The sequence below is a fragment of the Ranitomeya variabilis genome, chromosome 7, assembly GCF_051348905.1.
Source record: "Ranitomeya variabilis isolate aRanVar5 chromosome 7, aRanVar5.hap1, whole genome shotgun sequence".
In the NCBI taxonomy this organism is placed as follows: domain Eukaryota; kingdom Metazoa; phylum Chordata; class Amphibia; order Anura; family Dendrobatidae; genus Ranitomeya; species Ranitomeya variabilis.
The window spans coordinates 80,767,945-80,794,667 of record NC_135238.1 but is presented as its reverse complement, the minus strand read 5'-3'; the positions used below and the strand labels follow the sequence as shown (position 1 = coordinate 80,794,667).

Below are 26,723 nucleotides of genomic sequence, written 5' to 3'. Positions count from 1 at the left end.
CTCGTTCAGCCGCTGCACGGCAATTATCTGCGCGGTCCCGGCCGGGGCTGATGCTGGTTCCCGGTGTGTGTGCGGCCCTGCGCTCCGGTCACCATGCAGGAGCTAATCGCGTGTGTGGATCATATCCGCTTCGACCTGGAGCTGGCTGTGGAGCAGCAGCTGGGGGCGCAACCTCTGCCCTTCCCGGGCATGGACAGTAAGTGATGGTGGCCGGGAGCACTCATCCCTCCCTGCGGGCAGCAAACCGGAATAATCCTGGCTCCAAACTTTATGAGACCGGCTTAAACCCCCCCCAAATAGATCCGTCTGGTGCCTCTACTGTGCGATTTGTGCCTGGAAAGGCGTGCGGCTACCGATGTGTGGGGGCTGCTGGTGTGGGGGCTACCGACGTGGCTACTGGTGTGGGGGCTACCGACGTGGCTACTGGTGTGGGGGCTACCGACGTGGCTACTGGTGTGGGGGCTACCGACGTGGCTACTGGTGTGGGGGCTACAGACGTGGCTACTGGTGTGGGGGCTACAGACGTGGCTACTGGCGTGGGGGCCACTGGTTTAGGAGCTGGGTGGGTTCTTGGGCTGCGTTCACATCTGCGTTTCCAGCTCTCAGATTGTGTCAGCCATGCTGACTGTTTTTCTGATACATTGTGGCATCTGACCACCAGTCACATCTGTCTCTCATCGTTTCTCCAATAAAGAGGCCAAAGTGTGCTGGTGGCAGCCGCTCTCTGGGGAAGCAGAGTATCAGGCGTTGTAACTGAATGTGTCTGATTCGTCTCCCCCAACATCATCTGTCAGTGAGAGTCGGACCCCCATACGATAGATGGTCGGAAGGTGCAGCCAAATAATTCTAGTGTGTATGGGGCTTATAACGGTAACCTTGGTGAACAGATCAGTAACTATAAAGAAGCAAACGTACAGCGGAGGCCGCCCTACTGGCAGTGACTGCAGAGCAGTGTTACCCAGGGGCATGAGCAGCCTAGCATCAGCAGGGCACACGGTGTTACCCAGGGGCATGAGCAGCCTAGCATCAGCAGGGCACACGGTGTTACCCAGGGGCATGAGCAGCCTAGCATCAGCAGGGCACACGGTGTTACCCAGGGGCATGAGCAGCCTAGCATCAGCAGGGCACACGGTGTTACCCAGGGGCATGAGCAGCCTGACATCAGCAGGGCACACGGTGTTACCCAGGGGCATGAGCAGCCTAGCATCAGCAGGGCACACGGTGTTACCCAGGGGCATGAGCAGCCTGACATCAGCAGGGCACACGGTGTTACCCAGGGGCATGAGCAGCCTAGCATCAGCAGGGCACACGGTGTTACCCGGGGGCATGAGCAGCCTAGCATCAGTAGGGCACACGGTGTTACCCAGGGGCATGAGCAGCCTAGCATCAGTAGGGCACACGGTGTTACCCAGGGGCATGAGCAGCCTGACATCAGCAGGGCACACGGTGTTACCCGGGGGCATGAGCAGCCTAGCATCAGCAGGGCACACGGTGTTACCCAGGGGCATGAGCAGCCTAGCATCAGCAGGGCACACGGTGTTACCCAGGGGCATGAGCAGCCTGACATCAGCAGGGCACACAGTGTTACCCAGGGGCATGAGCAGCCTAGCATCAGCAGGGCACATGGTGTTAGCCAGGGGCATGAGCAGCCTGACATCAGCAGGGCACACGGTGTTACCCAGGGGCATGAGCAGCCTGACATCAGCAGGGCACACGGTGTTACCCAGGGGCATGAGCAGCCTGACACCAGCAGCACACACGGTGTTACCCAGGGGCATGAGCAGCCTAGCATCAGCAGGGCACACGGTGTTACCCAGGGGCATGAGCAGCCTGACACCAGCAGCACACACGGTGTTACCCAGGGGCATGAGCAGCCTAGCATCAGCAGGGCACATGGTGTTACCCAGGGGCATGAGCAGCCTGACATCAGCAGGGCACATGGTGTTACCCTGGGGCATGAGCAGCCTGACATCAGCAGGGCACACGGTGTTACCCAGGGGCATGAACAGCCTGGCACCAGCAGGGCACACGGTGTTACCCAGGGGCATGAACAGCCTGACACCAGCAGGGTACACGGTGTTACCCGGGGGCATGAGCAGCCTGACATCAGCAGGGCACACGGTGTTACCCTGGGGCATGAGCAGCCTGACATCAGCAGGGCACACGGTGTTACCCAGGGGCATGAACAGCCTGGCACCAGCAGGGCACACGGTGTTACCCAGGGGCATGAACAGCCTGACACCAGCAGGGTACACGGTGTTACCCGGGGGCATGAGCAGCCTGACATCAGCAGGGCACACGGTGTTACCCAGGGGCATGAGCAGCCTGGCACCAGCAGGGCACACGGTGTTACCCAGGGGCACACGGTGTTACCCAGGGGCATGAACAGCCTGGCACCAGCAGGGCACACGGTGTTACCCAGGGGCATGAGCACATGAGCAGCCTGGCACCAGGAGGGCACAACACATGATAGATGGATCTGCTGACTTGTCAGCTGCCGATCACTTGTAGTAAAATATAAATCAAAAGCTTATAAATCCCAATACTGGTAGTGTGTCCCATAATGCACTAATACCAAAGCAATGCCGACAAAAAGATTGTGCTAGAAAGAAAGAATATATATCCAAAATAATACATATAACATTTTATTTTACTGAATACAAAAATACATAGGTAAAAAAATTCCAAAACATACAGACACATAGAACAGCCCGGTGGGTGAGAAAGCCCTGCTAATTGTGGGTACCCTGGGAGTACATAGATGCAGCAGTTCACCAGAAATATAATAATATTCACATTTAAGATTATACACTGGTCATCTAAAAAGAATTGCATCAAAGAGAGAGGAATACGGTATATAACCCACAGAATAGATCATATAGTATAATATAGCAGATAGCTGAATGCCCCATGAAAGTATCCAAATCACTATTGAACGGGTATAGAAATCCCCATGTGCTTAATGTCACAGTGCATCAGGTAAACAGTGATATAGTATAGGTATAGATAGGGGAACTCGCCCACCAGGGACCCGACGCACGTTTCTCTGTATACCTGATGCACTGTGACATTAAGCACATGGGGATTTCTGACACTATCCCTCAGTGGTGTGGCTCTGCTCCCCTATCCTGTAACCTGTGTGTGATTGAACAAATGGATGACATTATTTTCTTCATGTTGTGCAGATGATGATATTTGCTGCTTCTCTCTTTTCCAGAGTCCGGGGCAGCTGTTTGTGAATTCTACCTGAGGACGGCCTGCAGCAAAGGTGAGTAAGTGACTGAGGACCCATGGGCATGTCTTCTGGACATTACTGCAGTACAACAATACATACAATACACTTTGTACCCAGATTGCTATTGTACGCTGGAGTTTCTAGGCACAATTCTAGTTTCTATAGACATTAGAAGAACAGCACTAATGTAAGGTTATTTCATACTCATTCTACTCTGTGGATGTAAAATCCGGTTTGTTTGACTTTAGGGGGTATGTGCCCATTTCGGCATATTAGTGGGGAGAAGACCGTGGTCTGTAAGCACTGGTTACGAGGACTATGTAAGAAAGGAGACCAGTGTGAGTTCCTCCATGAGTACGATATGACCAAGATGCCTGAGTGTTACTTCTACTCCAAGTTTGGTAAGTTACGTTATCCCTGTGTGTGAGCCTGCACCTATGTAGTATGAAGCACTCCTTCAGTTACAGGGCTTCATAGGACCAGCCTTGTGTGCATACACTTACCCTTAATCTGTGTTGATAGGCTGCAGTGGTGGCGTCACAGCTAGAGTATGTGAGCGCTGCAGCCAATCACTGGGCTCAGCTGTGATGTTTTTGTAGTTGGGAACAGACAATTGAGCCAGGCAATTGGCTGCAGCGGTCATGTACTATACCTGTGAAGTCACCACTGGAGCAGCATTGGATGAAGGAAACTGTCTGTATTTTAACACTGGACAAGCCTGTGAACATAATAAGTTAATGTGAAACTGTCAGCAGGATTTTGCTAAGTAAACTACAGACAGTGTCATGTTGGCACTGTTATACTGATTAATATGATATCTGGGGTGAAGAAAATTTGATTTGTGGTTGTTGTGTAATCAGTGTTAGAAGTTTTCAGTTAATGATATGCCCATGCTCCGGAGCGGGACTGTAGGCAGGGTCTTATCTTCCTGCTCTGAGCTGGAGAAACCAAGGAAAGACCTGCCCACAGGCCGCACCAAAACACAAAGTCTGTCTCTCTCTGTCTCTATGATGAGGAAAATGTTTGTGCTTCGTGGCGGCCTGTGAACAGATATCTCCTTGGTCTTTCCTTGGTTTCTCTGGCACACAACTGATTGCACAAGAACCACAAGACAGATTTCTTCATCCAGGTATCATTTGAATCCGTACAGGAGCAGCAACCTGACAGTGTCTGTAGTTTAGTCAGCACAATCCTGCTGACAGGTTCTTTTTAATTCTGGAAAACCTTCAACAATGCAATGTGTAGAGAAGATCACGGGCTAGCTTTCACAGGAGGACTGTAATGACAGGCATGGGGTCCTACTAGCCTTCTACAGGGCAAGCTCAGCTCCCATTACAAAACTATTAATTACTGAGGACTCTCACTTGTTATCGTTTCCATTTACAAGTGAACACCGTATGTTCTTTCTCTGTAGTTTTGGCTAAATCATGGTGAATTGCAGTACATGGGCTAACAGATGTCAGGGCAGCCCCTCTCCCTTGGTTACAGGCACTACAAGCAGTACGTCTGTGTGCTGCCAGGGAAGACGCCTCTCACGGGCTCAGGAGACATGCAGCACTATGCGTATTGGTACTGCCACATGAAGTAGATCCGCTTTGCTTGAACTCTGTTTCTGTTGCAGGTGAGTGCAGTAACAAGGAGTGCCCGTTTTTACATATTGACCCAGAATCAAAGATAAAAGACTGTCCTTGGTATGATCGAGGCTTCTGTAAACACGGTAAGGGGGACGTATGCGAATTCTGCTAACCCCACATTACCCTTACTGTCTGCTGCAGATGGAGATGTCCGTGTCTAACAGCTTTGCTTGTCTCATAGGCCCCCTGTGCAGACATCGGCATACACGGAGAGTCATTTGTGTCAACTATCTAGTAGGATTTTGTCTGGACGGTCCGAGCTGTAAATTCATGCAGTGAGTATATAATATCTCAGTATTTAGTGCTCGGTAAGTATATGGATACATTGGAAAGGCTGGTTACTGCAGTCAGGAGGCCACAGGTAGCTCAGCCGCCGGTACAGCGGGAGTGTGTGTGATCGGGGTGTATACTGCTAGTATCTATGCAGTGATACCTACTGTATGCACAAAGCAGAGTCCCTGCTGGGATCACGCTTCACACAAAATATTATATTCAGAACAAAGTAGAAATACTTCCCTTAGCATTTCTAAAAAATATTTTAGTAAAGAAGAAATATTTAATTCTCAGTAATGCAGTTTGATAGTAATTTGGCTGAAGAACATTTAGGCCCGATTCTTCAGGACTGACAAATTCCATGCTGGAATAGGATGTGCCAAATTCATTAATAGGCTTAAGTTACCTGCTGTGCCCCCCCCCCCGCCCGAGGCCAGCGTGGAAGGTGACCCCCCCCCCGCCCGAGGCCGGCGTGGAAGGTGCAATTCCCCTAAAGCACAGATTCAGTTTTACTGTATCTAAACCTGTTATATCTATGTCTATAAGGTATGTTTCTACACGGCCCCAATTGGACAGACCATCAGCAGACTTGGCTTTCAGTGCCATCTTTATGCCGATGTTGCACAACTATACACGTCATCCCCTGACCTTACCCCCTCTGTACTACAGAACGCGACTAACTGTCTGTCTGCAGTCTCCAACATCATGTCTGCTCTCTATCTGAAACTCAACCTTTCCAAAACTGAACTTCGTCTGTTTCCACCTTATACTGACCTCCCTAAATCTGACATCTCCCTCTCCGTGGGTGGCACCATAATAACACCCCGGCAGCAGGCGTGCTGTCTGGGTGTTATGTTTGACCCCAATCTTTCCTTCGCCTTCTGTATCCAATCTCTTGCCCTCTGTTGTCACTTACACCTAAAGAACATCTCTAGAATTCGCCCCTTCCTCACCATGGAAACAACAAAACCCCTCACTGTTGCCCTGATCCACTCCCGCCTGGACTACTGCAGCGCTCTAGTAATTGTCCTGCCCCTCACTCGACTTTCCACTCGCCAGTCCATCCTTAATGCAGCAGCCAGGGTCGTCCATCTAGCTAATCCTTACTCGGACGCTTCTGATCTGTGCCAGTCATTACACTGGCTGCCCATACATTATAGGATCCAATTTAAACTTGTTCTCACCCACAAAGCTCTGCACAGTGCGGCACCCCCCTACATCTCCTGCCTCATTTTTGTTTATCAGCCTACTCGTTCTTTACCCTCTGCAAGCGACTTTCAACTAACATCTGCACTACTCCATACCTCCCACTCCCGGCTCCAAGACTTCTCACGAGTTGCACCAATCTTCTGGAATGCTCTACCCCAAGAATTCAGAACTAACCACAACTTACACATTTTTAGGGGCTCCCTAAAAACACATCTGTTTAGAGTGCTATCGAGTTCCCTAATCAAAGCCCTTTCGTGTGAGTGTGTGGCCCATTCACTATCTATCTGAGGATAACCCTCCATCATACTCCAGCGCACCCAACAGCACTACAAATAGTGGCTGGTAACTACCTCATGTAGCCTTTATCCCCATTCCCTCAAAATGGCTGGACCATCATTGTAAATAAGCACCTGTACTTTGTCACCCCCACCTCACTGTAGATTGTAAGCTCTTAAGAGAAGGGGTCTGCAGTTTCATGGTGAATGATTCCCTTTAAAAAAATAAAAATAAAAAATTCTTAAAATTAGGCATCTACTTTGGCTACTAAGTATTTCTTTTGGAAAGTAGAGAAGTAAAATGCTATGGTAGCCGCAGTGGACAGAAAAAGGCAGCGGACGGATTGCTCATGTCGAATGCTGACATAATACTTTCTGCTGTGGACTGAGACTGTCGGATTCCGCCGGGATCATTCCCGGAGCTTTCTGTGCCACTGGTTCTCACATTTTCTGCACTTCCCCATGAATCCGCACTGGACAATGCCTGTGTATTTCTTCTCCTTCAGGGAAATTGTTCCTGGGCTCGCTCGTTTTTATCAGATAGGACTCAGACCAATGATATGTAATGGGGCAGTGCTTAGAAACGTTTATTTCTCATACTGATTCGGCATGATAAAAAATATCACAGCACGCGGCGATTTGTCTCATAAGGCGGACGAGACTCGCCCATTCATGTCAATGGGTGCGTGTAAATTAAAGTGCAGTCCGATTACCGTGGACTCACAGGAAAGAGAAGATTGAGAAACGTTCTCCATTTTCTCCTCCCAGTGTGCTCAGATTCTCGATCCAAGATAATGGGTCACTTTGCCGACATTGGAATAAACTCTGATCAGTGTCCTTAGCATAATGGACCCCATTCTCCTGGATGAGACCCTGCGGCCATCTGACCCTAGTCTTAGTAAGATAATATGGTATTTGGAATGATATGCAAGTCTGCCATGTTTTCCTTCTGGTGCAGGCACAGGTCACCGTTCTGTTTTTGGAGCAATGCCGTTTACAGTAAACTCTGTTATTTTTCAGCCCCCGCTTTGAATTGCCTATGGGAGCCACAGAACAACCTCCTCTACCTCAGCAGGGCCTGAACCAGCAGAAGGTGACCTCATTCACTGTCCTGGGTAAAATGTGGGTGCATGTATAGAATATGAAAATCGCCACCAAAATCTGTGTATTGTGGGTGCATGACCTCTCCGACATAAGCCCCAATCTTCCAAATATGCTAAAAAAGATAAGGAGGCAGCACTCCAGCAAAAAGTCCTCACCGCGAGCTACAAAGGTCCTCTGATGGCCAGCTTGTCGGCGTGCTGCCTCCTTTATGTATAAATATGTGCACTTAATTATAATATTAATACATATTAATCTTCCATTCTCGCCTGCAGCAGAATAACAACCAGCCTTTACAGCGATCGTCCTCCCTCATCCAGCTAACCAGCCAGAGTTCGCCCATCGGCCAGCAGCGGTCTCCACAGACTATTGGGGTCATGCAATCACAGAACAATAATATAGGAAATCGGGGGCCCAGACCACTGGATCAGGTCACCTGTTATAAGGTAAGATGCTGGCTGCGTGTTTCCATCACTACTAATGGGCCACTTTGCTCCAGACTTTGTGGCTCTATGTACATTGTTACGTTTAGGCCACGTGTTTTACTTTAGTTTGTTCCTTGCTTGTAACTTATACTTGTACTTATTTTTTTGCACAGTCGCCTACTATTTTTTACCCCTTAACTGCCAATACACATTAAGGCCATGTGCACACGTTGCGGGTTTTGCTGCGCATCCGCAGCAGTTTCCATGCGGTGTACAGTACAATGTTAACCTATGGAAAACAAAAACAGCTGTGCACATGCTGTGGAAAAAAACGCGCGGAAACGCTGCAGGTTTTTTTTCCGCAGCATGTCAATTCTTTGTGCGGAATCCGCAGCGGTTTGACACCTGCTCCATATTAAAAAAACGCAGGTGTAAAACCGCGATAAAATCCGCACAAAAACCACGGTAAAACCGCGATAAATCCGCAGGAAAAACGCAGTGTTTTTGCCCTGCGGATTTATCAAAATCAGTGCGGAAAAATCCGTAGACCAGTCCGCAGCGTGTGCACATACCCTAAAACGGTGGCCGTTAAGGTGCCTTATTTCTGATTGCCATTGTAAAATAGCGATTTGGAATAAGAGAATAGGAATAGCGCCCTGCCACTGGCGCAATTCCTGCGGATGACAACGGACACCCTACGGTATTTGCCCCAGCCAGTTTTGGAACCAATCAGGGCCAATTAACCCCTTAAATACCTATATAAGGGGTTAAAAGACCTCCTTTGACAGGATTGACCCCCTCGCGATCATAATAGCCGATGTCGTCGATCATTGCCATGGTACCCTAAGGTCATCTGATGACCCCAGGGTACGGTGGTCTGTTGGATCTCACTGACGACTCGGCATCTAACAGGCGGCTCACTGACTCACATGTCCCATAGTAGAACTAAGTGAAAAGTAAAATAAAAAAATGACTTCATGTGTAAAAAGTACAAAAAAAAGCACACACAAATCACGAAAAGCTGTTTCGCCACTAAAAACATAGCGTTTACATTAAAACAAAAATAAAAAAGTACACAATTGATATCTCTGCATGCAGAATAACCTGATCTATAAAGCTGGCACATTATTTATTCTGTACACTGAGCACCTTAAAAAATAAAAAAATTAAAAAAAATAGTAAAAACATTCCAAAAATGAAACTTTTTTTTATCATACTGACACACAAAAAAATGAATAGAAAGCAATCAAAGAGACCTATGTAAAAAAAAAAAATTGTATAAATGACAGCTCCAAACTGTCCTGCAAAAGACAAACCCTGATATGGCTCATTCGGCAAAAAAAAAAAAAAAAAAAGTTACAGCTCTAAGAATATAATGATGCCAAAACAAATAAATTTTTGTAAAATATTATTTTTGGTCTGTAAAGGTAGCAAAGCATTAAAAAAACTATACATTTGGTATCGCTGTGATCGTACTGTCCTGAAAATAGGGATTTTTGTGTACTCACCGTAAAATCCTTTTCTCCGAGCCATTCATTGGGGGACACAGACCGTGGGTGTATGCTGCTGCCACTAGGAGGCTGACACTAAGTGATACAAAGAAAGTTAGCTCCTCCCCTGCAGTATACACCCTCCTGCTGGCTCTCAGCTAACCAATTCGGTACAAAAGCAGTAGGAGATCAAGAACAACATATGAGCGTATAGCATGTCACATTACATATGAGAGTATAGCATGTCAAATTATAGAAACAAGCACAAACTAATAATAGGGAGGGAGCTGTGTCCCCCAATGAATGGCTCGGAGAAAAGGATTTTACGGTGAGTACACAAAAATCCCTATTTCTCCTTCGCCTCATTGGGGGACACAGACCGTGGGACGTCCCAAAGCAGTCCCTGGGTGGGGCCAACATCAGATCAAGCCGGTGTAACCACTACTTACAAGTGCGTCACCGCGGTCTGCAGAGTCTGCCTGCCCAGACTCACATCTGTGGAAGTGTGGGAATTATAGTGCTTCAAGAATGCATGCGGACTGGAGGAATTCGCAAGCTTGCGGCTGTGCTTGCCGACGTCTGGTGTGTAGAGCCCTCAAACAGGGAGATAGGCTGACATCTAGCACGGAAGGACTCCTGGATGGTGAAAAGAATCCACCAGACTAACATGGCTGATGAAATGGCTAAACCCTTCCTGTGACCGTCAGTAAGCCGTCTTACCATCGAGAAGCCCAAGTAAAGTGTCCAACCTTCGGAAGGACGCCGTCCTCGATACGTACCCACTCGGAGCACTCACTTCTTCCAGATTATGGAGAACCCATTCCGTTTTGTGGACTGGAGCCGAAAGAGATGAGAGAAGGATGATGCCCCTGCGACAGAGGGAATACAATACCACCTTGGTAACGAGGGAAGGAAATGGCCTGAGGGCGACCTTGCCTTGATGGTAATAAGGAAAAAAGTCTGAAAGAACAGAGCGGCGAGCTCTGAAGACTCATCAGGATGACAGGAACGCAGAGAAAAAAGGGGAGCAACCTTCCCTGATAGTAAAGTCTATCCGGGTCAAAAAAGGAGTCTACTGTAAGATCCCCAGGACCATTGTCCCACAGATCTAACGGTACGCGGTAGGGAAGAACTACAGGTGAAGACTCCCTGCTAGAAATTCCATATTCGCAGTTTTGTCGCAATAGGACGGAAAAAAAAACTAGTATGGCAAGCGAGAGAACCTGACATTGTCAGTGCGAGTCTCCCGGGATCACTGGGGCCCTTCCTGCTTCCAAAAAGATCTCAGAAGTAGTGGAAGAGGGGTTATGGAGATTGGTACCATGGAAGAACAGAGCATGCACTGCGATGGTCTTGGATCTCGAGGTCAAACCATGAACTGGAGTACATTGGTGTTCAATTTGGACACCATCCGACCTATATCTGGAGTACTCCAGGGAAGGCAGATCTGATGGAAGACTTCGAGTGAAGTTCCCACTCACTTGAGGAGAAACCCTGACGGCTGAATATGTCTGCCGCCCAGTGTTCTACTCCAGGGATATGTACTGCTGAGATCACCGAGTGATAGATCTCGGCCCATGAGAGAGTGCGAGGTACCTCGGCCATGGCGCTTGACTGTGCGTACCTGCTAGATGGTTGACGTATAGCGCAGTCGTGGCATTATCCAATTGAAGACGTATGGTTGACCTGCCTGAAGGCAGTGGACCTGCTGTAGGATTAGCCGTACCGTTCGAATCCCCAGAGCAATGATCAGGAGAAGAAGACTGGCATTGGAATTCACTAATAACCATTGGACGAGGCGAAGGCTCTGGATGAGGAAGGAGCTCAGAGACTTCCCTTTGAAAGCCTGATTGACTTGCTGAAAACGACCGGAGCGAAAGAAACTGCTTCCATTGTCGTCTTTTTCCCCAGAACCCTCCTAGCGAATTGAATGAACCGAGGGAATGAGTGACCAAGTGCACGAGCTCCCTGTTGAAGGGCCACGACCTTGACTCGAGAGAGGATTACCATCCTTCTTGTGCAGGATCATCCTCAAAAATTATCTGGTGGGCTGGGAATGAGGAAAAAACTTGTCTAAGTTTAGTTGCTAGCCCAAGTGAGAGGGTATTGCAAGTGATATAGACGACTCAGCGTAGTCCTGGAAGAGCGGCTAGAAAGTCGACCAAATAGGGCAGGACAACCATGCTTCTGGGGTGCCAAGAGGCACATGACAACCGCCATGACCCTTGCGACCACTCTGGTGCAGTAGCCAGGCTGAAGGGTAAGGTCGTGATTTGAAAGTGCTGTTCGCGAATGGAAGGCGAAGGGATTATTGTAGAGGGGGAAAACCAGGAATGTGAGGGTAAAAATCCCGAATGTCGATGGATGCCAGAAACTGCACATGTTTCTGTTGAAGTAATGGCTGAGCGGAGGAACTCCATTTGAAAAAGGAGGACCTTGTCAAAGGTTGTTAGAAGTTTAAAGTCCAGGATCGGTCTTTTCATTCCCTTTTTTGGAACCGAGATCCCTTAGATCTAGACTGTCCTGGACAACGCTTCCACTGCTGGTTGGGTCTGTAGAAAAGATACGATCCCTTGTTAGTCTCCCGCTCAGAAGATTAGATTGGCCAGCTGTACTGTCTTCGGGGAAAGGTTACTTGTGTGAATCGAAGTAGTTAAGGTCCCTGACCAGGAGCCTATTGGTCCAGCAACCCATGTGGCGGCTAAGGAAGGGTAGAGCGCTGAACCCGAAGCCACAAGACGGAACGAACCAGATTTGCTATCCGACCGTCTGTGGTATTTTAATTGATGATACATCGGGCAGGGACACTGGTAGGTATACCACAAGAAATTCTACCCGGTTAGTCTGCCAAGTGGCAGAATGCGGGGCTGCATCCAGCAGGTCAGGAAAATACAGTCACTTGCCATCGTCGTACAGAGTAGAAAATTAGGAACCCTCAATCCACCATCCTCTTAACAGGGAGGAATCGTCCACTTTCTTGCATCAGCCGCTAAATAGTGGTGATACAAAGGGGGGTGCTCGGACGCCAGGGCTGGTTGTCTGGCGATAGGCCTGGATGCAGAAGAGGATACATGGAGGCGACACTGCATGTGCTCATCTGTTGATGGTGTGGGGGGGAATCGGTGCCGTTTAACCCCTTCACCCCCGGAGCTTTTTCCGTTTTCGTTTTTCGCTCCCCTCCTTCCCAGAGCCATAACTTTTTTATTTTTCCGTCAATTTGGCCATGTGAGGGCTTATTTTTTGCGGGACGAGTTGTACTTTTGAACGACATCATTGGTTTTAGCATGTCGTGTACTAGAAAACGGGAAAAAAATTCCAAGTGCAGTGAAATTGCAAAAAAAGTGCAATCCCACACTAGTTTTTTGCTTGCCTATTTTGCTAGGTTCACTAAATGCTAAAACTGACCTGCCATTATGATTCTCCAGGTCACTACGAGTTCATAGACACCTAACATGACTAGGTTATTTTTCACCTAAGTGGTGAAAAAAAATTCCAAACTTTGCAAAAAACAAAACAAAATTGCGCCATTTTCCGATACTCGTAGCGTCTCCATTTTTCGTGATCTGGGGTCAGGTGAGGGCTTATTTTTTGCGTGCCGAGCTGGCGTTTTTAATGATAGCATTTTGGTGTAGATACGTTCTTTTGATCGCCCGTTATTGCATTTTAATGCAATGTCGTAGCGACCAAAAAAACGTAAATCTGGCGTTTCGAATTTTTTTCTCATTACGCCATTTAGCGATCAGGTTTATGCTTTTTTTTTATTGATAGATCGGGCGATTCTGAATGCGGCGATACCAAATATGTGTAGGTTGGGTTTTTTTTTTATTGATTTATTTTGATTGGGGCGAAAGGGGGGTGATTTAAACTTTTATATTTTTTTAATTTTTTTCACATTTTTAAAAACTTTTTTTTTTTACTTTTGCCATGCTTCTATAGCCTCCATGGGAGGCTAGAAGCAGGCACAACGCGATCGGCTCTGCTATGCAGCACCGATCATAAGATCGCTGCTACACAGCAGAAATGCAGGTGTGCTGTGAGCGCCGACCACAGGGTGGCGCTCACAGCCACCGGCGATCAGTAACCATAGAGGTCTCCAGGACCTCTATGGTTACAATGGAGGAGCATCGCCGACCCCCGATCATGTGACGGGGGTCGGCGATGCGCTCATATCCGGCCGCACGGCCGGATGCGGTAGTTAAATGCCGCTGTCTGCGCTTGACAGCGGCATTTAACTAGTTAATAGCGGCGGGTGATCGCGATTTCACCCGCCGCTATTGCGCGCACATGTCAGCTGTAAAAAACAGCTGACATGTCGCGACTTTGATGTGCGCTCACCGCCGGAGCGCACATCAAAGCGGGGGTCCCGACATGTGACGTACTGTTCCGTCACATGTCGGGAAGGGGTTAAAGGACCCGTCGCCCTTAAAAATCAGACCAGGTATGGCATCCGACGTAGAGGCTTCTGTCCAGGGAACCGCTCGTCAATTTGTTGATGATATAAATAGGCGAGTTCCTCTTTTTCTGAAGCTCTGGCAATCCAGGGCAATATCTGATCCATATTCAGAGCGGTGTTCTCAACAAATCATAGGGGAGAGATCAGGAAATGAAACCTTCCGTTTTCTAGACGCCTGTACATTTTAGAATACTTGCGGCCCCTGCTAGCCGACGGCTCCCATTGTAGGAGAGTCCCTATATATATATATATATATATATATATATATATATATATATATATATATATATATATATATATATATATATATATATACAGTCATATGAAAAAGTTTGGGCACCCCTATTAATCTTAAGCTTAATGTTTTATAAAAATTGGTTTTTTTGCAACAGCTATTTCAGTTTCATATATCTAATAACTGTTGGACACAGTAATGTTTCTGCCTTGAAATGAGGTTTATTGTACTAACAGAAAATGTGCAATCTGCATTCAAACAAAAGTTGACAGGTGCATAAGTATGGGCACCCTTATCATTTTCTTGTTTTAAATACTCCTACCTACTTTTTACTGACTTACTAAAGCACTTTTTTTTTGTTTTATAACCTCATTGAGCTTTCAACTTCATAGCCAGGTGTATGCAATCATGAGAAAAGCTACTTAAAGTGGCCACTTGCAAGTTGTTCTCCTGTTTGAATCTCCTCTGAAGAGCGGCATCATTGGCTCCTCAAAACAACTGTCAAATGATCTGAAAACAAAGATTATTCAACATAGTTGTTCAGGGGAAAGATACAAAAAGCTGTCTCAGAGGTTTAACCTGTCAATTTCCACTGTGAGGAACATAGTAAGGAAATGGAAGAACACAGGTACAGTTCTTGTTAAGGCCAGAAATGGCAGGCCAAGAAAAACATCAGAAAGGCAGAGAAGAAGAATGGTGAGATCAGTCAAGGACAATCCTCAGACCACCTCCAGAGAGCTGCAGCATCAACTTGCTGCAGATGGTGTAATTGTGCATCGGTCAACTATACAACGCACTTTGTACAAGGAGAAGCTGTACGGGAGATTGATGCGAAAGAAGCCGTTTCTGCAAGCACGCCACAAACAGAGTCGGCTGAGGTATGCAAAAGCACATTTGGAGAAGCCAATTTCTTTTTGGAAGAAGGTCCTGTGGACTCATGAAACCAAGATTGAGTTGTTTGGTAATACAAAAAGGCGTTATGCATGGCGGCAAAAAACAGTGCGTTGTATAGTTGACCGATGCACAGTGACACCATCTGCAGCAAGTTGATGCTGCAGCTCTCTGGAGATGGTCTGAGGATTGTCCTTGACTGATCTCACCATTCTTCTTCTCTGCCTTTCTGATGTTTTTCTTGGCCTGCCACTTCTGGCCTTAACAAGAACTGTACCTGTGTTCTTCCATTTCCTTACTATGTTCCTCACAGTAGAAATTGACAGGTTAAACCTCTGAGACAGCTTTTTGTATCCTTCCCCTGAACAACTATGTTGAATAATCTTTGTTTTCAGATCATTTGACAGTTGTTTTGAGGAGCCCATGATGCCACTCTTCAGAGGAGATTCAAACAGGAGAACAACTTGCAAGTGGCCACTTTAAGTAGCTTTTCTCGTGATTGCATACACCTAGCTATGAAGTTCAAAGCTCAATGAGGTTACAAAACCAAAAAAAGTGCTTTAGTAAGTCAGCAAAAAGTAGGTAGGAGTATTTAAAACAAGAAAATGATAAGGGTGCCCATACTTATGCACCTGTCAAATTTTGTTTGAATGCAGATTGCACATTTTCTGTTAGTACAATAAACCTCATTTCAAGGCAGAAACATTACTGTGTCCAACAGTTATTAGATATATGAAACTGAAATAGCTGTCGCAAAAAAAACTATTTTTATAAAACATTAAGCTTAAGATTAATAGGGGTGCCCAAACTTTTTCATATGACTGTGTGTATATATATATATATATATATATATATATATATATATATATATATATATATATATATATATATATATATATATATATATATATATATATATATATATATATATATATATATATATATATATATATATATATATATATATATATATATATATATATGTATATATATGTATATGTATATCGGTCCTACGAGCACTCCGAGCCACAGAGGGTTCACAGAGGGATCCAATCTCTTGGTCAGAGAAGCCATGGGTTGCGGTTAGTGACAAAGTCCACTGAGGGGGACTAGGTACTCTGAGATAAACTGGGATCAGCGGCGGAGGGCTCCAGAGCTCAGTTAGGGTGACCAGCTTCGGATTGAACATGTGCCCTTAAGACCAGTGAATACTGGTCATGCGCCTTTAAGACTAGGGAATACTGGTCGTGCGCCTTTAAGACCAGGGAATACTGGTCTTGTGCCTTTAGGGGGGCATACTGTTTATGTGCCTTTAAATGGTCATGTGCCTTTAAGAACCAGGGCATACTGGTCATGTGCCTCTAAGACCAGGGCATACTGGTCATGTGCCTCTAAGACCAGGGCATACTGGTCATGTGCCTTTAAGACCAGGGCATACTGGTCATGTGCCTTTAAGACCAGGGCATACTGGTCATGTGCCTTTAAGACTGGGGCATTTTTCAAGGATTACGCCAGAGGTGAAGCCCCTTGAGGGGAATTAGGTACTCTGGGAAGAGCCGGGATCGGCGGCGGCAGAGGGCTCCTGAGCTCAGTTGAACTAAGTACTCTGGGAAAGGTGAACGGCTTCTGGTGAGTCATTACTTAAAGAGCAGAGAATGCTGGTAAAGTGCCCCTTTTAAACTAGGCTGGTCATGTGTTTTAACAAAGCCAGGGAAAGCTGGACATGTACCTATAAGCCCAGCGATTACTGGGCATACATCTTTAAGACCAGGGAATGCAGTCATGTACCCTTAAGACCCGTGCCTTTAAGACCGGAGCTTGCTGGACAACCAGAGATTGCAGGTCTTAAGTATTAAAAAATAGTGAACGCTAGTCCCTTTATGCTGCCGGGGTGCGTGCGGGGGAGGGGTGCGGAGGGAGGATTCTCCTTACCGAGATTCTGAGTCCCCCGTCTGGAATAGCGCTGTCTTCAGCGCTGAGTACCACCGGTGCGATGCAGCAGCCACTTCCGGATGAGCTCGTGTCTGGAAATGGCAGGAGGAAGAAGATGGCCGCCGAGAATAGAGCTCTCGTCCTGAATGAGAGGCGCCTGAATGGGGGGGCGGAGCCTGAAGTGCGGCCTAGCAGGAGTTCCAGGTTGAGGCCTACACAAACCCGAAGCCAGAGGCTAAATTTTGAAGCCAGCCGGCGCCGAACGAGGAAAAATGCGCAGAGCCCTCCAACCGCTCGAGTCCCGGCACTTACCCCAGTATGCAGCTTTGTTCAGCAGGTCAGAAGGTAGAAAAAGATCCTCTGCTGTCGCTGCTGTTTGGACGGTGCAGGGATAAGAAAAGTCCTCAATCCATCGTCCCTTTAGCAGGGAGGTGGAGAGGAACCGTCCGCCTCCTTGTACCATCCGCTCTTAATAGTGGTGGTGCAGTGGGGGCTGCTCGGACGCCACGCTGTAGAGTGCCTCTGAACAGCTGAGGGTATAACCTGGTGGTCAGGGCTGATGTCCAGCAATGGGCCTGGCTGCAGAAGAGGATACTGGAGGTGACACTCCGGTGCTCGTCTGATAAGGGAGGGGGAGATCGGTGCCCTTGAAGGGGCCCGTCGCCCCTAGAATCAGCTCAGGCAGTGGCTTCCCACGTCGCAGGAGAGGATACGGAGAGGTAAAACTCCCGTGCTCGCCTGTTGTTGGTTCGGTGGAGATCAGAACATGAAAGAATCCGTCGCCCCCTTCGTCCCTTGTAAAGGTAAAAAGGTAAAAGTAAAAAGAGTTCTTTGGGTCTGAATAGCAGACCAGTCCGTGTGCCTCCTACGGACACTAAGCAAGAACTGGTTAGCGGAGAGCCAGCAGAGGGTGTATACTGCAGGGGAGGAGATCACTTTCTTTGTATCACTTAGTGTCAGCCTCCTAGTGGCAGCAGCATACACCCATGGTCTGTGTCCCCCAATGAGGCGAAGGAGAAAATAAAACTGCCTTATCACTTTTACCGCACAGTGAACCACGCTAAAATTAAAAACTATATCTGCATTGCTAGATTTTGTTCATTCTGTGTAAAACAAATAAAAAATAAAAAACCACAACTGAATAAGTGATCAAAAACGTTGTCCCAAAATGGGACCCAAAAAATTGCCCAGCGGAAAAAAATAAGCTTTCTGCCAAATAAGTTACAGCTCTCAGAACGGCAAGAAACATACAAACTATTTTTTAATAAAGAAAAGTATTTTTACTGTGATATTAGAAAAAAACATTTTGGAAAAAAAAAACTATAAATCTGCTATCGCTGTAGTCGTATAGACCTGAAGAATAGTCGTCTTATGACTTATACCGCACAGAGAAACGTGCAAAAATAAAAATAAGAACTATTCTTGTACTCTTGTCTATTTACTCATTTTGCCTCCCAAAAAATTAGAACAAGGCTCTGCTCACATTTATCCTGCGCTCTCCACTGAGCGCTTACATTGATTGGGTTTTCCTTGTAAATCCCAAAACATGCGATTCAGACAAAACCTCAAAGGAACCACTCACTTATGAGGCAGATGGAGTCACTTTGGACTGGTCTCTGTTTTGGCGGTTTCCCATCATTTTAGACGTCTTTTTAGAGCACAAGTGTGGACAACCACCATTCTGTGAACTCCTAAAAATATGGCAATCACTAGAGCAGATGCCAAACGGAGTCGAAAGTGTCTCTATGTGCCTCATTGTGGTGGGTGGTTCCGTTGGGGGTTTTGTCAGAATAACATTTTTGTTGGATTTACATGGAAACGCAGACGTAAGTGCTCAGTGTAGAATACAAGAATGTGATCCCAGCCTTATTCTAGAAACGATTGAAAAATATTACGTACCCCAAAATGTTACCACAAAGCCAGCCCCCACTCAGGTCCGATATGTCACTGGATCTATAGGGGGTTCCCATTTTACTGGTAGAATGAAGACTAGAAAAATGACATGGCTTCTGCCCCCTCAAATGTAATCTAGTGCCTTAGGGGCACTTCAAATGCGACACGGCGCGTGCAATCTCTTTCAGACTAATTCCCTTCTGAGTACTGCGGTTTGCCAAACAAAGGTTTATGACCACATGTGTGGTATCAGCATGCTCAGAAGAAACTGTGTAATAAATTGTAGGGTCCATTTTTCTTCTGCTATTCTTTGTCAAAGTGAAAAAATTGGAGCTAAAACAACATTTTAGAGTAAAAATTACAACTTTTTTTTACATTCAAATTTGCAGTAGCTCATTTACTAATCCCAGTATTCGATGCGGGCTCGGGCGCTGCGCCTGCGTCTGTCTCGGCACATGATTTGATCAGCTGTCTTGGGCCCCTAACAGCCGCGAATGGATATGCGATCCACCCTCTGCTGTTAACAAGTTTAAATGCCAGTGTCAATCTCTGACAGTGGCATTTAATTAGCTCAAGCTGGAAGCACGTTATAAGACACGCCTATCGGTGCCGCCGGCTTTCATAGGAGATTATAATTTATGTTACATATAGCAGTGCTGAAGCCCTGCCATGTGTAGCACAGGCGATCGGGGACTAAGTCCTAAGGTGACTATTGAAGACAGTAAAAAGTAAAAAAAAAAAAAAAAAAAAAATTTAAAAGACATAAAATCTATCAACATATAAAATAAATTAATCCAATCTGTAAACAGTGTAATAAGAAAACAAATCAAACTGCCAGAATTATGGTTTGTTTTTGTTGCAACATTGCAATAAAATGCAATAACAGGTGATCAAAACATCATATATACCCCAAAATGGGATCACTAGAGACAATCACTTTGGATCTTTTTTCCACCGCTTAAATAAAAAAGAAAAAATGACCCGGAGAATCATAATGGCAGGTCAGTTTTATAGCATTTAGTAAACATGGTAGATAAAATAAAAAATAAAAAAATTGTTGAATTGCACTTTTTTTTTGGAATACCCCCCATTTTTCAGTACCCGATGTGTTAAAACCAATGGTGGTGTTCAAAAGAGCAACTCGTCTCGCAAAATAACAAGCCCATACACGGCCATATTGACGGAAGAATAAAAAAAAGTTATGGATCTGGGAAAATGGGGCGCAAAAATGGAAATTCGTAAGGTGGTGAAGGGGTTAATTCCTGTGTAGCACCTGAAGGGTTAAAACATTTTCTGACAGCAGTTTTGAGGGGTGCGGTTTTTAAAATAGTATCAATTTTGGGGAGTTTCCAATATATAGGGCCCCAAAGTCCATTTAATCTTAGGTCCCTAAAGAAAGAAGTTTTATATTATTTTTTTTAAAAAAAACTTTTTTTTTTTTTTTACTTGCTTCCATAGTTGCCTTAGGAGACTTGCAGCAGTGATCATCCGATCGCCTGTGCTATACATAGCAGGGCTTCAGTCATACTATGCGTAGCATAAATGTGGATTTCCTCTGAACACTGGCCTCTGGTCGGCGTTCACAGGAGATTCATAATGATAGGCACTGGGTTCATCTGCAGACCTTCGGCTGTCATGACCATCAGTACCCTGAGATCATGTGACCCATGGGTGTGCCTTATGATGCGCATGCGGTTTGCGTGACTTAAATACCTATGTCAAAGATTGACATTGGCATTTAACATGTTAACAACCGTGGGTGGATTGCGATTCCACCTGCAGCTGATAGAGGTACATGACGGCTGATCAAACCAGCTGACATGTGCCGGGAAAGATGTGGGCTCAGCGCCGGAGACGACCAAGGTCATAAAGGGGTTAAAGATTGAAAGTTTGAAAATTACAAGTTTTTCTGAACTTTTGCCAACATTCTGATATTTTCACAGATAGATGCAAAACATATCAACCTAAATTTAACACTAACATAAAGTACAATATGCCACAAAAAACAATCTCCGAATCACTGGGATACACTGAAGCGTTTCAGAGTTATTACATGAAGTGACACTGGTCAGATTTTAAAAAAAATTGGCCCAATCAGGAAGGTTCAAATTGGCTTGATCACTAGGGGGCTAAAGGGTAGCTATTGTTTCCATTTTTTCTGTAAGGCTATGTGCACTCTTTCAGGAATTTTTGCGTTGTTTTTCGCTATAAAAACGCGATAAAACCACGAAAAAAAAATGCATACATTAAGCATCCTATTAGAATGCATTCTGCATTTTTTGTGCACATGTTGTGTTTTTTTCCGCAGCAGAATCGCATTCCGGAAAAACGGAGCATGTTCATTCTTTGTGCGGAATCGCGGGGATTCCGCACACATAGAAATGCATTGATCCGCTTACTTTCTGCATAGGGCTATGCCCACCATGCGGGAAGTAAGCAGATCATATGCAGTTGGTACCCAGGGTGGAGGAGAGGAGACTCTCCTGCAGGCCCTGGGAACCATATAATTGTAAAAAAAAAAAAAAAAAAAAAAAGAATTAAAACAAAAAATCATGATATTCTCACCTTCCGGCGTCCCCGGCAGTCTTCCCGCTCCTCGCGATGCTTCCTTTCCCAAGGTTGCTTTGCGGCAATGACCTGTGATGACGTGGGTCTCGCGATACCGCAGTGCGTTAGATCTTTTTATTGTTGATGCTGCATAGGCAGCATCAATAGTAAAAAGTTGGTCACACTTGTCAAACACTCTGACAACTGTGACCAACCTGTCAATCAGTTTTCCAATTGATACTACAGATCGCTTGGAAAACGCTAGCATTCTGCAAGCTAATTACGCTTGGAAAACACTAGTGTTTAGTGGGAAACAGGAAGCAGGGAGTTCCGGAATTATTTCCACGGCAATTCCGGACGTGTGCACATAGCCTTATTGGTGCTGCAGATCACTGGTGCCAGGGCCCTGAGACCCCTGTAGATGGCTCAATAGGCGGCATTGAGGTGCTTAGTTCCTGCACGCATGAAATGTGCGGACCCATAGAAACACTCCTGTTTAAAGTTTTCTTGGTCCTACTTGTGTATATAGTGTAAGTGTGTAAATCTAGTGACTGATCGCCGAGAAGACCCAGTGTACAGTCCGGCCCCCTGTGCTCCGAAGAAGAACAAAGTGGATTTCTTCACCTTAAGTATCAATGTAATATGTATTACAGCCAGGTCTTCACTTTACATTGCAAAATTGTGCTCACAGTATCTGTATAAAGCAAGGAGAAAAAAAACTAAGTGGAAAATGGAGCACGTATCCGATTAATATGGCCACGTGGGGCAGTCTTCTGGCTCGCTTCTCTGTAAGGGACACTGTGCTCTTTTCTCAGCTATAAGAACTCCACTAAAGTACAACATTTTGCCTTTGCAGTGCGGTGAGAAGGGACATTACGCCAACAGATGTACAAAGGGTCACTTGGCGTTCCTGAGCGGTCAGTGACTGAAGACCAGAAGTGGAGGATCTGCTCGTATAAGTAGTGAAGGCATTTTGCTCGGTGGAAAAGGCAAAGGACCATTGGCTTTTTTTTTTTATATATATATAAATATAATTTTAACTTTTCAAACGTCAGGGTTTTTCTCTCTCCTGTAAATAGCGGGCCAAACCTCAATTAGTTTGCAATTTCTAAGAACATTTTCCCTTGTCCAGTCACTTTCCAAAATTATATTTTGACGATTTAATTTTTTTCTATATATTTTTTTTTTTTTTTTTAAATAAAATGTACATTTTTTTTGTACTGATCTACTGCGTTTATTTTATATTTCTATGAGTGCGTCCCATCACCACAGTCACCTGTTTCTAATCATGATGAACAAATTCTCTATTTCCTTCAAAGATCGAGAAGCAAAAACATATACATGGGGAAGATTTAGCAAAAGTAGCAGAGCAATATAGCGGCCAATCAAGAAACCGCTTTCATTTACCATAAATAAGGTCCTCGGAAAAATAAAAGCTGGAATCTGATTGGTTGCTATGGATGATTGCTTTACTTTTACTTTTTTTTAATGTATAAGGAGATAAGCAGAGCACAATATATGTCTGTATTTGATTGCACCAATATTCATGTCACAAGTAATCACTGTGAAATAATTGCTTTAATAACCTTTCAGCGACCAGGCCTGTTTGGGTCTTGGCCTTTAAAGGGTTTTTCTCCATCCGCATCTATGGCATTCATAGATTGACCGCAGTGGTTATGTGCTCTGTAATTCAACCATTCAACAAAAACTGAGCAAAGGCTAAGTAACACTAATGTCAATTTTACATAGAGGGAGCTGATGGGTATAAACGAGTTCATGAAGCAGAGTCAGATTATCCTTTGACATCCCCTAATGGATATATCCATCACGGAGCGTGTCTGGGACTTTGGGTCAGGCTCAGAAGCAGAGTCCACACCACACAGAGCACATACCAGCTGTAATATATGCAGTTGGGACAAATATTTGGACAGTGACATAAGTTTTGGTATTTTAGCTGTGTACAAAACATATTCAAGATACAGTTAAATAATCAATACGGGCTTTAAGTACAGACTCCCAGCTTTACCTTGAGAATATTCACATCCTAATTGGAATTCTGGAATTACAGCTCTATAATATGTGGCTGTCTTTTTGAAGGGGTATAATATAGGATCCCATAAAACTTAACTTTTAATATATAAGGACTAAAACTTCAAGCAGCAATAATCCAAATACCATATTTTTTGGACTATAAGGCACACTTTTTATCTTTGGAAAATGGGAGGGGGGGGGGGTCTTATAGTCCAGATGTACCTGCTCTGGCTGTGGTGGGGAGGTGGGGGAGCAGTAGCGAGTTACAGGAGGCAGGGGCCGGTTGCTACAGCTAACTTCTGTGCCCGCTGCTAAAGAGAAATGAATATTCACTGCTCTCGACACCCATGAGAGTGTAGAGCAGTGAATATTAATTTCTCTTTATTAGCGTACACGCTGTTAGCCGCCGACTTCCTGCAGCTGCCGGGCTTTCACGTGTGCCCGCTACTTAAGGGAATGAATATTCACTGCCCTCCATGCCCACAGGCATGGAGAGGAGTGAATATTCATTGATCTTTCTTGATCTTTCATAGTGGGCACAGGAGCAGCCACCACCGACTACTCCTGCAGCTGCCAGATGATCATGTGGGCCCACTACTTAAGAAAATGAATATTCACTGCTCTTAGTGAATATTCATTCCCTTTATTAGCTGGCACAGGTGAACGTCCGGCAGCTGCAGGAAGCCAGTGGCTGTGGCAAACACTCTGCCCACTATTTCAGTGAATATTCACTGCACCACATGCCAATAGTCCCGGCGTGGGGAGCAGTAAGTATTCCGGCAGCTGTCCTCTGCATGTAGGCAGTGCATGATGTCACTGCAATGTGCTGCTTACAAGCATAAATCAGCTGCTGAAGCCGGAACAGGAAATTTGCGAGGGAGCGCTGGAAGGTAAATGCAATGGTTTATGTTTTTGTTTTTCCTGATGTGGGGGAGGGTCCTGCATACCAGGCTAGGGATGAGGGGGACCATGCTTACCGGGCTAGGGATGAGGGGGACCATGTCTAACGGGCTAGGGATGAGGGGGACCATGTCTAACGGGCTAGGGATGAGGGGGACCATGTCTAACGGGCTAGGGATGAGGGGGAACATGCCTACCGGGCTAGGGATGAGGGGGACCATGCCTACCGGGCTAGGGATGAGGGGGACCATGCCCACCGGGCTAGGGATGAGGGGGACCATGCCTACCGGGCTAGGGATGAGGGGGACCATGCCTACAGGCTAGGAATGAGGGGGCCATATATACTTGTATTGGGGAGCTATATATACCAGGTTAGGGGATATTGGTACAGAATTGGCCACATTTCTCTATCGCCTCTCATTGGGGGAAACAGGAACCATGGTGTATGCTGCTGCCACTAGGAGGCTGACACTATGCACAAAAAAAGTTAGCTCCTCCTCTGCAGTGTACACCCCACCGACTGGCATTATGCACTTCAGTTTAGCTTAGTGTCAGTAGGAGGTGGACACAGGTCTTTGATTAGACCCTTATCTACCTCAATGTGCGTTGTTTCTTTTCAGGTTTTTCCCGGAAGGGATACAGGGTGAACAGTCACACCTGTATTCCCACAAGGCGGACTATGAGTACGGCGTGTACTGCCACCCTGTATCCTCATAGATCCCTCTCCAGGACCAAGAGCCTAGCACACAAGCGTGCTCAGAAGTCCGGTCCTGGCTCCGTCCCTCACCCACTCGCCCACCAGAGTCGGTTGGAGGAGACGAGGATGTCCATCACCAGCTTCCATGGACATCTGATACCTTTCCCAAGGTTTGAGGTTAGTAACGGACGACGTGGGATGTTTTTAGGTGAGTATTCCTCTAGTCCCGGGGATCCCTTGGGTTCCCTTTTCTTGCTCGGCACAGTGTTCCAGGCCACCTTTTGGCCTGGTCGGCGTTCCTAAAGGGGTCCCAGGAATCTGCAGGGGTCATCGCTGCATTTGCAGCACTTTCTCTGCTCAGTGCGCGGTGGTCCTGTCTGGCGCGGCGGTCTTACAGGCAACCGCGCTACCTTTCCTGCGACCGCACTGTGCACCGCCGCGGCCCTCTCTGGCAGTCGCCGCTTTCCTAATTTAGGCCCCGGCTTCCCCCGGGGCCTACTTCCGGCGACACGCTAGCCTGCGGCAGCGCTCCCCTCTTCTATGCGGCAACCTTGCAGGCTGCCGCGCCACTCACATTCCAGCCGGGCAGCGCCGGCACCGCAGCTTTCTCCGGCGGTCGCTGGCTCCTAATTTAGGCCCCGGTTTTCCCGGGGCCTACTGCTGGCGACGCCGCTCCGCCCACTTCCCCCTTTACTTGGGCGGGCTTTTTTCCCGCACGACCATCCCCACCTCGGCATGAGGTGTTGCTCCACCCACCGTCGCCATCTTAGTACTCCTGAGCCATGCACATCCCTTATATCTGTGCGCTGCAGGGGATGACTAGGGTTTCAGATTCCCCTGGCTGGACTGCTGCAGATTCACATCCCTTCCACGAAAGGCTATCTTCCCTGAGGGACTACAACCTGGGCTGCGTCTTCCGTCTGGTATTTCGTCGGCCGTGAGTAGCTCTGCACTGCAGACTGACACCCCCCCTCTGCTCTCCTGTCCCCTAACCCTCTGGCATTTTCTTCAGGGACCTCTTCAAAATGTCTACCTCTAAAGGGGGCCGCTCTCGTCCTCCTACTTCTTCCTCTTCTGCCTTAGTCAAGTACTTAGCATGTTCGTCTTGTAACTGCAAACTTCCCTCAGGTCAGTCCTCTCCACTCTGTCAGGCCTGCAGCAACTCTATTGTTTCCACCGCCCAGGATCCCCCGGCAGATCCGCCCGAGAGTGATACCCCCACCCCAGGCTGACCTTCCTCTTTGTCACAATCGGTGGCCGATCTAACACGGGTGTCTCAAACTCTGGTGTCCGTGCTGGATCGATTACCTCTTCAGACCCCCGCAGTAGCTAGCGGGTCGCAGGAGCCTCCATCCGAGCCCTCCATGATAAGCCGCAAAAGGTCCAGACAGGAATGACGGTCTGAGTCCTCTTCTCGCTCCATCTCGCCACACGGGCCTCCTCTACAGTCTGCTTCCCCCCGATCCTCATCCCCTGAGTCAGGCAAGGCGTTCTCTGATGCG

At 46.6% G+C, this 26,723-nt stretch overlaps 1 protein-coding gene across 2 annotated transcripts; it reads left to right on the top strand.

The window, feature by feature from the left end:
- Positions 1 to 56: 56 nt before the first annotated feature.
- Positions 57 to 22,817, top strand: CPSF4 (cleavage and polyadenylation specific factor 4). 2 transcript variants are annotated; one of them, XM_077275365.1, is made up of 8 exons: positions 57 to 196; positions 3,218 to 3,268; positions 3,484 to 3,636; positions 4,857 to 4,952; positions 5,051 to 5,144; positions 7,647 to 7,719; positions 8,006 to 8,173; positions 22,450 to 22,657. In XM_077275365.1, exons 1-8 carry the CDS (start codon positions 94 to 96, stop codon positions 22,516 to 22,518), a joined length of 807 nt encoding a protein of 268 aa, XP_077131480.1. In that variant the 5' UTR covers positions 57 to 93; the 3' UTR covers positions 22,519 to 22,657. The 2 variants fall into 2 exon arrangements, with proteins under 2 accessions (XP_077131480.1, XP_077131479.1); XM_077275364.1 differs by having other exon boundaries at positions 63 to 196; positions 8,003 to 8,173; positions 22,450 to 22,817.
- Positions 22,818 to 26,723: the final 3,906 nt, after the last annotated feature.

Excerpts from the sequence above, each read along its gene's own strand:
- CPSF4 (XM_077275364.1), top strand. The coding sequence starts at position 94 with ATGCAGGAGCTAATCGCGTGTGTGGATCATATCCGCTTCGACCTGGAG. Across the intron at positions 197-3,217 it reads GCCCTTCCCGGGCATGGACA|AGTCCGGGGCAGCTGTTTGT; the intron begins GTAAGTGATGGT and ends TCTCTTTTCCAG. Across the intron at positions 4,953-5,050 it reads TCGAGGCTTCTGTAAACACG|GCCCCCTGTGCAGACATCGG; the intron begins GTAAGGGGGACG and ends CTTGTCTCATAG.